The sequence below is a fragment of the Octopus bimaculoides genome, chromosome 6, assembly GCF_046866305.1.
Source record: "Octopus bimaculoides isolate indiv1 chromosome 6, ASM4686630v1, whole genome shotgun sequence".
In the NCBI taxonomy this organism is placed as follows: Eukaryota; Metazoa; Mollusca; class Cephalopoda; order Octopoda; family Octopodidae; genus Octopus; species Octopus bimaculoides.
Genome location: NC_142933.1, coordinates 99,998,035 through 100,010,534, shown reverse-complemented (window position 1 = coordinate 100,010,534; position 12,500 = coordinate 99,998,035). Strand labels below are relative to the sequence as shown.

At 35.7% G+C, this 12,500-nt stretch overlaps 1 protein-coding gene and 1 long non-coding RNA gene across 2 annotated transcripts in view; one reads left to right on the top strand and one right to left on the bottom strand.

Moving 5' to 3' along the window:
• Nucleotides 1-12,500, bottom strand: part of LOC149135347 (uncharacterized) — a 34,336-nt gene that overhangs the window by 10,530 nt on the left and 11,306 nt on the right. Inside the window, exon 2 of the long non-coding RNA XR_016242372.1 lies at nucleotides 3,736-3,843. This is a non-coding gene — a long non-coding RNA (uncharacterized LOC149135347). The remainder of the gene's footprint in view (nucleotides 1-3,735; nucleotides 3,844-12,500) is intronic.
• Nucleotides 1-12,500, top strand: part of LOC106881411 (uncharacterized) — a 159,422-nt gene that overhangs the window by 135,942 nt on the left and 10,980 nt on the right. The window contains exons 10-12 of the mRNA XM_089354369.1: nucleotides 3,053-3,314; nucleotides 4,362-4,552; nucleotides 10,994-11,332. Of these exons, the coding sequence (XP_089210495.1) occupies nucleotides 3,053-3,314; nucleotides 4,362-4,552; nucleotides 10,994-11,332 (792 nt within the window). The remainder of the gene's footprint in view (nucleotides 1-3,052; nucleotides 3,315-4,361; nucleotides 4,553-10,993; nucleotides 11,333-12,500) is intronic.

Here is a 12,500-nt window from a genome sequence, read left to right as displayed (position 1 = left end):
CGTATTTACAGACACGATCATATCGATGTGAAACCAGTTAAGAGACATAGACATTTAAAAAAAACACCATATATAATAACAACCTGGCCACAATCATTGAGGACATAACTGTCCAGACAAAGAGATCAAGTTAAAATGTTTGGATATAACTGGACATAATTATAAAATCAGGGGTTAGAATCTTTGATAGACATTTCGATCACTTTTTGATGAAAAACACCGCATAAAAGATATTCGAGAAAATATCCAAGTATGGAAGATAATTGACGTACTATACATAATGGGCGCAGATGATTAAGAAGTTTGTTTTACAACCAAGAGGTCTGCGTTCGATTCCATTGTGTGGCATTTTTGAGCAGATGTCATTTAGCGTAACTTCGGGTCAACTCAGCTCTTATGAATATTGAGCAGACTGTATAGAAGTCTGCCGGAGAGACTGTATCTGTAATTTAAATGAACAAACCTGCCATATTCTGACACGCAGTTCTTCTCCCGATATTTAGTTCAAGAAACATGTTTGTGGAATTACTGTCACTTACATACAAATACAAGGAGTATTTGCGTCTCTACAGTAGCACGTCTGAATACAATGAGCAGGCTGTTTCGTTGACCAAATGTCTGGAAAACTTGCTGACGAAGATCTATTTACGGGTTGGATAAAACAGGATATGAACAAAACATGACAATACCAGGGCTCAGAATTCTACAGACAGTTAAAAAAATAGCCATGTTATGCACTGCCCACATCCTCTGCAAGATACTTTCAAACTCCAATAGTACAACTCACACAGTACATTGTATATGCAAACACAAACATCAACCAATAATAACACAACCCACACAGCACTTAATACACACAATCACCGCCCAATAAAATAACACACGTTGTTTCATTATCGACACCCGATACTATAACATGTTCTATCAAAAAGGAAACAGCTGAAATATCTAAATAATACCAGAAACAAGAAAATATATCTGACGATAGAGCAAAATTGATATAGCATACAAAAACAATACAACACCCTCAAATAGCGCTTAATGATGAACTCAGCTCAGGAACATGAAAGTAAAAACGGGCATGTAATAAAAACTAGCATAAATCGGTTGAAAATATGATGATGATAATACTAATACTAATACTAATACTAATAATAATAATAATTATTATTATTATTATTATTATTATTATTATTATTATTATTATTATTATTATTATTATTATTCAGTAGTTTTATTTTTATAACGTGCTTTCACTTCACTACCGAGCGCAGCTCTGTGCGCCTTGGGTATGTGCTGTGGTTTGCTGTGGTGCTCTTATGTTTACTGTATTGAAAGTGTTTTGCGTAGAATGTGTGCAGTACCCAGTAGTGCAATTTTCTGTATGTTATATATATTTGTAAGTCCTGCTATTTTTGTTATGTATTTGTCTGAAAATTTTTTTATGATACCTAAGGCACCTACTATGATAGGAATTGTTTTATTATTATTATTATTATTATTATTGTTATTATTATTATTATTATTATTATTATTATTATTATTATTATTATTATTATTATTATTATTATTATAAATGCCCGGATGCAGTACTAGGCAGTGGCTCTCATGGCTTTTGATCTTAATTGATTGGAAGTGTTATCATGTACATTGTTTTGTCTTGGTATAAAAGATGGGCTACAACAAATATTCTGCTTAATACCACAGATTTGCTTGTCAGTTGTTTGACCATAACCAGTTGAGCATGTCCCTTGGTGGGTGACGATATGTGCATCTCTGATCATGAGCAGAAGCAGTGGGAGAGCATCATAGCCATGTGTTGAGAGGAATTCTTTGGGGCTTGAATAATTCACCTTTGGAAACATGGGTGTTTTGCTCAACATCCTTAAACAAACCTTATTCATGGGCCTTTTGTGCGGGATGGGCTACCCGACCTGAAGAAAATTCTAACTGGGCCCCACCTGTGAGGTCATGCGCTGTTTATCTTGATATGAGATCACCATGTCCTGCACATATGGTTGTGATGCATGTGCCTGGTGTACCCTTATCAGATGGGTAGTCATGATGGGTATAATGGGCTTCGTATATTTTACCCCAGTGTCACTTTGATGGCATGCACTGCTCTCTCACTCAATAATAATAATAATAATAATAATAATAATAATAATAATAATAATAATAATAATAATCCTTTCTACTATAGGTAAAGGGCCTGAAACTTTGGAGGAGGGGACTAGTCGATGACATCGACCCCAATGCGTAACTAGTACTTATTTCATCGACCCCAAAAAGATGAAATGCAAAGTTGACCTCGGCGGAAATTGAACTCAGAACGTAGCGACGGACGAAATGCCGCTAAGCATTTTTTTTCCCGGCGAACAAACGATTCTGCCAGTTCGCTTCCTAAATAATAATAATAATAATAATAATAATAATAATAATAATAATAATAATAATAATAATAATAATAATAATAATTGACATGAGTATTCCCTGTGATCATAATATAGCGGCGAAAGAATTTGACAAGATCAGTAAATATAAAGACTTGCTAATAGAAATTGAAAAAATGTGGCACCTCAAGGCGACTACCATACCAGTGATTGTAGGATCTCTAGGAATGATAAAAAAAGGTACTGAAATCTATTTGAAAATGATACCAGGCTTACCATCTCTACAGGAGATGCAAAAAATCGTGCTAACTGGAACGACTCATGTACTAAGAAGAGCATTATCGCTGTGAAAACAACATCCATTCATGATTTTTTTTTTTTTTTTTTTTTTAATACATGTTTTACCTATGAATTTGCGTGTGTAAATTGGGAATGCATACAACGTTTCTCTGCCCTAGGTGTACGGAAAACACTCGGCGAGAAATGGGAAAAAATTTGAAGAAAGAAGAAAAAAAAAACATAATAATAATAATAATAATAATAATAATAATAATAATAATAATAATAATAATAATAACGTTTTAGAATATACCGTCATTTTGTTCAAGATTAACTTTTGCTATTGTCTTGCATAACTTACGTGTTACATGGAATTTCAGAGAAGCGGCCCTACACATCGGCATTACTAAGCAGCGTCTTGCGTCTCAAAGGAGGATGCTCACCTTCGGATAAAACTATTACCAACGCTGTTCGGAAAAGTGTACTAGATCGGACCGTAAATGATCATAGCATCGAGCTTGTTGCGCCTATTGCCTTCAAAGTACAGGTAACGTGTAATGGCGGCAATACGTCAGATGGAAACCAACAGAAGGATGGACAGTTCGATCTGATGATGCATCTCCAATGGAAGATTAATCTCAAGTTAGTATTATTACCATATGCATCGTTACACACAGACACACCCATATACACACACATGTGTATATAAATATATATATACATATATAAATACACACGCACGCATATATACATATATGTATGTGTGTATATATGTATATGTATATATACACGCATATAGACACACATATATACATACATGCATATACACGCATGCATATATATATATATACACACGTATATATATATATATATATATATATATATATATATATATATATATATAAAAGAAGTTTGAAAACGACGCTATATAAAATAAATTTTAATTTATAATTGTCTCAGAGATATTTTACATGTTTCTGTTCTAGAAAAAACGAACGTTATCAAAAATACATATTTTTTTTTTTAAATGTAATTAAAATAAAAGTTCATAATTGTTTCTTACTGGTGTCAACATAATGCACGTGGGACCGTTTTTTGTGTAGGGACATAATGGTTGTCTAGTGCGTTGACTTGAATCGTTGGCTGCCGTAGTTCGATTCCAGGCAGTAACCTGAATAATAATAATAATAATGATAATAATAATAATAACAACATCGAAAAATACCTTAGGAATGAGAACCTAGGTTCAAAATTTTCCCAAGACACCTGATGAAGGCTGGAGGGTATATCAGCCGAAGCGTTGTGTTAACAATAAACAAGATGAGGACAAATATCTGTTAAATGTAAATAATGTAAATAATGTACACAATTCCTCATCTCTTAAATATAGAACTTAAATTCTACAACTGTTTCATCGACGCTTTGCCAGGAGTCTATTGCTGGGATAGCATATATTTATGGATTTTCAGATATATCACTAGTGAAGCGATACATTTTCGTTCGATGAGAGTATCTGATAACCGATACTCGTGGACGGGTTTTATAAAGTAGACGCCAAGGTTATAACCCCTATACATATGTATGTATGTATTTATTTATGTATGTATGTATGTATGTATGTATGTATGTATGTATGTATGTATGTATGCATTTATGTAAATGTACGTAAATATATGTATGTATTTCCAGGAATACAGTTGAAAGGGTAAACGGTACAGCAGAACTATGGAAGACGGTTAATCGTACAGTCGTTGCTTTAACAAATACTCAATTCCGAATTATGGTTGGACAATCCAGTTATGGACCTGCCGTATCTGAAGGCAACCCTGAATTGACATATTTGTGTGATGTAGGATTCCTGAAGACCGAGTCAGGCTGTGGTAAGTAGAACATATTGTCGATATTTATAATAACAACCGTACAGATATTCTTTTCTTCTCTAAGCACAAGGCCCGAAGTTTTTGGAGAGGGGGACCAGTCGATTAGATCGACCCTGAAAGGATGAAAGGTGAAGTCGACCTCGGCAGAATTTGAACTCTGAACGTAAAGACCGACGAAATACTGCTAAGCATTTCACCCGGCGAGCTAACGCTTTTTATTTCTTTATTGCCCACAAGGGGCTACACACAGAGGGGACAAACAAGGACAGGCAAAGGGATTAAGTCGATTACATCGACCCCAGTGCATAACTGGTAACTTAATTTATCGACCCCGAAAGGATAAAAGGCAAAATCGACCTCCGCGGAATTTGAACTCAGAACGTAACGGCGTGCTAACGTTTCTGCCAGCTCGCCGCCTTAACGACCGTATAGATATAAAAAAGAAACCCACCTCACGGACATAGGGGGCTATTTCTAATGTTTCTTTTACTCTTTCTTCTTCATTCTCAGAGTCAAGTGTTTGAAGCTTCAACTTCAATATAAATACAAGTATATATGTATATCGTTTAATTGATTCAGTCATAGAACAGAGGCCATACTGCAGCACCGCCTTGAAAATGTTTTAGTCGAATGAATCGAGCTCAGTACGTATGTCTTAGTTAGGCCTCGTACCTATTCTATCGGTATCTTTTGCCGAACCGCTTCTTACCACACAGCCACGCATGCGGCTATACATATATTCATATACAGAGAGAGAAATAGACAGACAGTGACATACATACATACATACATACATACATACATACATACATACATACATACATAGATAACTACATGAGCTGAATTAATTTAAACAAAAGAGCCTTGCCACCTTGTTAGTGAGTGGCTTCAATTCTGCAACAGAATTTAAATCCTGAAGAAGCATGAATATAATCATTTATATATACATATACAAGCAGAGACAGACAGACACAGATAGATAGATAGATAGAGAGAGAGAGAGAGAGAGAGAGAGAGAGAGAGAGAGAGACATACATACATACATACATACATACATACATACATACATACATACACACATACGCACATAACCATACTATCACATATGCATGCGCACACACAAAACACAAGTGCAGACGCATATCTGGCTTTTGTAATGGATATAAAGAATATACATTCTCCCGGGAATAGAGAGATATGAAGTAAAGCTGTAATATGAAAACTAACTACTAAAAATGGCTTCCATCAACAGGTGTTATGATAAACCAAAAAGGATGTATAAATAAATCAAGATAAAAGCATCAAATACTATTGCAAGATGTTAATATGTTATTGATACGAGTTCTAGCAATTGTATTAGAGTTCGTACAACTAATTTATAAAAACAAAAAATGCATACAAGTTTAATTCAGACCACCCAGTTGCCGTGTTGAGATATTTAATAAATATCTACGTCTAAAAAGCCGACATGTTTATGTCCGCTTTTTATGTTTATGAGCTGCTTCATACGATGATCACACGATTATCTATATAAGAGTGTGTATGAATATATATATATATGTATGTGTATATATATATATGTGTATATATGTGTATATATATATATATATATATATATATATATATATATATATATATATATATATATATATATATATATATATATATATGTATGTATGTATGTATGTATGTATGTATGTATGTATGTCTCTTCTATTTTTTTAATTATTATAGATCTTCCACTGAGGAGAGAGCCGGTTTCCGAGAAAGATACAAAGCTCCATCTTTGGGATGTAGTTAGCATAGACAAATTCACAAATGTTTAGTGTATCAAGAAGTACTGTCCCTCTTTCTCAAAGGTTGTAATGACAGCCTTTGAGAAAGAGGGAAAAACCTATTCGTCGAAACAAAATTCCGAGAGGAAACCAAAACTTTCAGATATTGGACTCCAAATGTTAGAAAAGATCACAAAAGTATAATTCCCGACAGCTTAATGTCTACCTCGAGAACTCAGTTTCCATAAAAACTGTTCGCCGGGAGCTGCACAAAGTCGAATTTCACAGGAGGGCTGCAATCAGAAAATCACTACTTTCAAAAACAAACGTTGCAAAGTGTTTAGAGTGGAATAAAAACCTACAGAATTCGTCCCTAAAGTAGTGGGAAAATGTTATTTTCTCGGGCGAGTCATTCTTTGCCTTATTTCCGACTACCCACCGAGTATACGTGTGGAGACAGCCGAAAGAAGCATTTGACCCAGACTGCCTTCTTTCAACTGTTAAACATGGAAGAGATCTGTGATGATCTGTAGGGCTATTTCCTAGAAATCCGCCGGCCCAATGGTTTCCCTTCATGGCAGAATTAATAGTCAAGACTATTTAAACATGTTATCTTATCAAATTCATCCTATTTGCGGAGCTGTTTCCGGAAGGAAACAATCTTTCAGGATGATAATGCACCAATTCGCACAGATAAAGTTGTTACTGAATGGCACGAGGACCATTTTAATGAAGTTGAACATTTTATATGGCCACCACAGACCCCAGAACCCAATATTATTGAACAATTATGGTGCATTTTAGAAAAACAAGTAAGGAGTCGATATCCTCCACCATCATCACTACAAGAACTGGAGGCTATTTTAGCTGAAGAATGGACAAAATTCCTTTGGAAACAATTCAAACTTCGTACGAGTCCATAGCTCGTAGAATTCAAGCTGTAATAACTGCCAAAGGTGGTCATATCCCATATTAAAATAAATTTGTTTGAAATTTTAAAGTGTTTCCATTATTTTTCCAACCCCTGTGTAAACAATTATTTGAATATAACGGTCCTTGATTTATGCACAAGACCAGCATTTGAGGGCAGGAGTTTACTGATTGAATTGATTTCAGTACTGATACTTTATTTATCGACCAAGACTAAAATGTAAAGATGACTTTAGCTGGATTCGAAATCGTAATGTAAAGGAACAGAACGAATACGACAGAGTATTTTCTCTGATGCTCTAACTGTTCGGCCACTTGGTTATAATTCATCCAATAAACATTTCGCTTCCGCCGAGGTTGACTTTGCCTTTCATCCTTTCGGGGGTTGATAAATTAAGTACCAATTGAGTACTGGGGTCGATCTAATCGACTGACCCCTTAAAATAAATATTTCACTTCATCGGACAACTGGAATCGTGGTACTCCGTCGATTACGACGACGAGGGTTCCAGTTGATCCGATCGACGGAACAGCCTGCTCGTGAAATTAACATCCAAGTGGCTGAGAACTCCACAGACACGTGTACCCTTAACGTAGTTCTCGGAGAGATTCAGCGTGACATAGAGTGTGACAAAGCTGGCCCTTTGAAATACAGGTACAACAGAAACAAGAAGAAAGAGTGAGAGAAAGTTGAGAGAAAGTTGCGGTGAAAGGGTACAGCAGGATTTGCCACCACCCCCTGTCGGAGCCTCGTGGAGTTGTAGGCGTTTTAGCTCAATGAACACTCACGTTGCCCTGTCTGGGAAACGAAACCATGATCTTACGACCGCGAGTCCACTGCTCTAACCACTGGGTCATTGCACCTCCACACAACTGGAATATTCATTGTGAAAACCGGTGGAAAATCCATTTAGTATCATTTGCTCTATTTACAGACGAATACGTTTCACAGATTAACGTGTAATTTTAGCGCATGCGTGTATACCTCTGTCTCTGTAAGTGTTTGTTTGTGGACGTTGATATGCTGTGTACAAGCATGGATGGTAAATGTTAAAGGTTGAATAGAGTTCAAAGGAAACTTCACCGGATATTTTTTGTGGGTATTTGGGTTTCTGTGCTAATGATTCTGATTTGTGTATCTAAAAATAACGCTAATCAAATACACATGCGCGCAAAAACACACACACACACACACACACACACATATATATATATATATATATATATATATATAAATACCAAGTTTTTTTGTGACGTCCTGTACCCAGATATGCATCTATATATACATGTAGATGTAGGTATGTACATACATGTACGTATATATGCATATACTCACATATTATTTGCATTATATATATATATATATATATATATATATATACACACCTACATACGCATGCACATGCATACATATACGCAGACATGCCCACACACACGTACACACACACACACACGTACACACACACACACACACACACACATATATATATATATATATATATATATATATATATATATAGATAGATAGATAGATAGATAGATAGATATGCAGGGCAGTAAAATTTGGAGTTTTGGAATCAGTAGTTCTTTGGCTGCTATTTCTGAATTCTCAGTATGTTGGAGAAGCAGGTTACTGTCAATCCCTATATATTTATGATTATATATATATATATATATATATATATATATATATATATATATATATATATATATATATATAAATGCACATATACACACTTATACACATACACACACACACACACATATATATATATATATATATATATATATATCTGTATTCATATTTGTTGGTGAGTATGCGTTTGTGTGAGTGGGGTGCATTGTTATACTCTCACATAACTCTCACACACACGTATAGACGAAAGGTCGAGTCAGTAATCTCAAAGCTCTACAAGATGAATAAGTTTGTATTAATGAATATCTAGAGATAAAGCTTTGTATGAGTATCTAGATGCAGTCAAGCAGATATGTCTAAATCATAAATATATTTCGTACAAGCTTCCTTTTTTTATTCTTCTTATCAGGTACATTATTAGCTGTGATATAGAACGGAAATTCATCTTATGGACACACTTGTATCAATAAATAAATGTGTGTTAATATATGTTAATATATGTTAATATATAAATGTGTGTGTGTGTGTGTGTGTGTGTGTGTGTGTGTGTGTGTGTGTGTGTGTGTGTGTGTGTGTGTGTGTTTTGACAGCTTCTCCACCTCTTATCAGCTCTACTGTGTCTCGCTTGTAAACTTGGTCCGACACACTTTACTGACGTTTTACTTACCAGAACTTTAGCTTACTAAAAATTTCATCTGTATAGAGACAAAAGTCGAGTAACCCGGAGCATTTCATTGGAATTACTTCTATTCGTTCACATTCCTTGTTTTGGGAACTAAGAGAAACAGAATATCACGATGCTAGCCAAATATACACGGTATTTGAAAAGTAAAAGCCACGAATATAATATTAGATGAAAAGTAATTGAAATATGCAAATCTTCCTCTAATAACAAAAGAGGGAATAAACTTTGTATATATAGCAGAAAAAAGATGGATACTACTCGCTCACACAAGAGCTGTACTTGAATTCAGAATCCTAAATATCGAAGCCTTAAACTTTCTTACGCTAGAGGAAGTGCATTCTCTGATACAGAAGTTGATAACCGTAGCAACATTGTTCCTGCAGTTGGTAATCAAGTTCTAGAGATTTCCTGTCATCATTTGATGTGTTCTCTTTTTTCTATTTCCATTTTTCTTTTGTTTTTCTATTCCTGATCTTGGTGCCAGGTCCCGAGATATTCTATTACATATGTTTATACTTTCCTTATTTCTTCTTTTATATTATTTTCCTCGAGGTAAAAGCTATTTGCCAACATTATGTGGCTGTCCCGAAAGGGACGATGTTACTGTAGTTTTAGCCCCAGGAAGCATCGTTTCTAGCTGGCTATACGACACAATATCTGTGTCCTTATATTTTCGAACAGGGAGCACAGCATTACCATCAAGCTCAAAACATCTGTGGACTAGTTTCTAGGTTGTTGCTCTTTATCAACACAGAGTAGCTGCTTTGACTAGATAGCGTTGCTGAATTCACCGTTCGAACATACAGTTTTCAAAGTGACACACGCCGGGCGAAATGTTTAGCGGTATTTCGTCTACCGCTATGTTCTGAGTTCAAATTCCGCCGACGTCGACTTTGCCTTTCTTCATTTCGGGGTCGATAAATTAAGTACCAGTTGCGTACTGGGGTCGATCTAATCGACTGGCCTCTCCCAAAAAATTTCGGGCCTTGTGTCTAGAGTAGAAAAGAGTATTATGATATTTCAAGTTTTAATATCAGATATTGTATGATATTGAAACATTTGAAAACAACATTGCTTTTTATTAGCATTAAATGTATGGAAACAGTGACTTGCGTATTCATTTTTAATACGTCCTGGCATATTCGAACGTGTATATGCTAATCGCTGATGTATTTTGTCTGTGGAGAATGACTTATTCTTTCAGACAATGTGTGTGCACAACACACTCGTTTCATTGAAGTAAGAGAACTTTTATTTCATCTTGCTATAATACTTTGTCGTCTGTTTCTTTGGAGAGCAAATCCGGTCAGCGTTTTATTTACATGTGGTGGGATTACAGGGAATATATTAATTGAATTTTCAAATATTTTTCAAACATTTTCAATGCTTTTCTTTTTTTTTTTTTTCTTTTTTAGTAAAATACGAAAATGTTGACGACACAATCTCGAACAACATCGATCTCCACTTTGTAGTTTCCATATTGCGCAGAACATCTTGTCTTCTAGAATGGCATCAATTGACTACCCGTTCACAGAATTCGACCAGAGCATTGTATGTCGTTCACAGGGAACGGGCCACCAACCCTGCCAACTGGACCTGGAGCGAAGCCCTTAACTCTACGACCGTGCATTACAAACTAGAGTCTCTACTGCCCGGTAAGCGATATGAAGCGGGATTAATGTGGCTACCGAACATACACAGTACAAAACGCTTTCTGTTGACTTCACTTCATTTCAAGACAAAATTAAAAAGAGGTTGGCATGCATTTATAAAATTTTTAACTTTTTGTTATTTCTTTATTATTTTTAAGTAATATTTGTGAGAATGTGTGGCTTGGTAGTGGTTAAGGCATTGTATTCATGATCGTAAGATCGCAGTTTCAAGTCCTGGATTTGGTGGTGAATAGTATTCCTAACCAAAACACTTCATTTCACGTTTATTCCGATGAGGTATTGAATACTCTCATCATTATTTTTTAAGAACATTTTCTAATTATTACTATTATTATTATCATTATTAAGGAGACAAGCTGGAAGAATCGTTAGCACGCCGGGTGAAATTCTTAGCGGTATATCGCCCGTCTTTACGTTCTGAGTTCAAATTCCACCGAGGTCGACTTTGCCTTTCATCCTTCGGGATCGATAAAATAAGTACCAGTTGAGTAGTGGGGGTGATGTAATCGACTAAACCCCTCCCCCAAACTTCAGGCCTTGTGCCTATAGTGGAAAGGATTATTATCTGCATAATTATTAAGGTGGCGAGCTGGCAGAATTGTTAGCACGCCAGGCAAAATGCTTAGCGGTATTTCATCCGTCTTAAACGTTTTAAGTTCAAATTCCGCCGAGGTCAACTTTGCCTTACATCCTTTCGGAGTCGATAAAATAAATACCAGCTAAACACTGGGGTCGATGTAATCGACTTACCCTTGTGCCAAAATTTGAGATCGATGTTATGCGAGCTGACAGAACCATTAACGCGCCGGACAAAATGCTTAGCGGCATTTCGTTCGTCTTTACGATCTGTGTTTTTTTTTTACGTTCTGTGTTCAAATCCCTCCGGAGTTGACTTGGCCTTTCGTCGTCTCGAGGTTGATAAAATAAGCAATAACAGTTAGGCATTGAGATCGATATAATCGATCAGCCCCCTCCTCCAAGATTTCCCACCTATTATTTAATTCCTTCCTTCAGCTATCATTCACAAACTTCTGTCCTTCCTCAGTCTTTCGAAAAGAAAATTTTCATTTACAATAGTGTGTCATGTGAATAAGTATTAAAAGTGACATACTAAGACAATCCCTGCGTTGATTGAGAACGCTATACGTGACTGCACCTTACAGTGTTACTTTACGATTGGCTTGCGGCTTGTGGGGTTTCCACGATCAACCCAGAAAAGTTTTGGGAACCACGTTGTTTTTATGTTTAC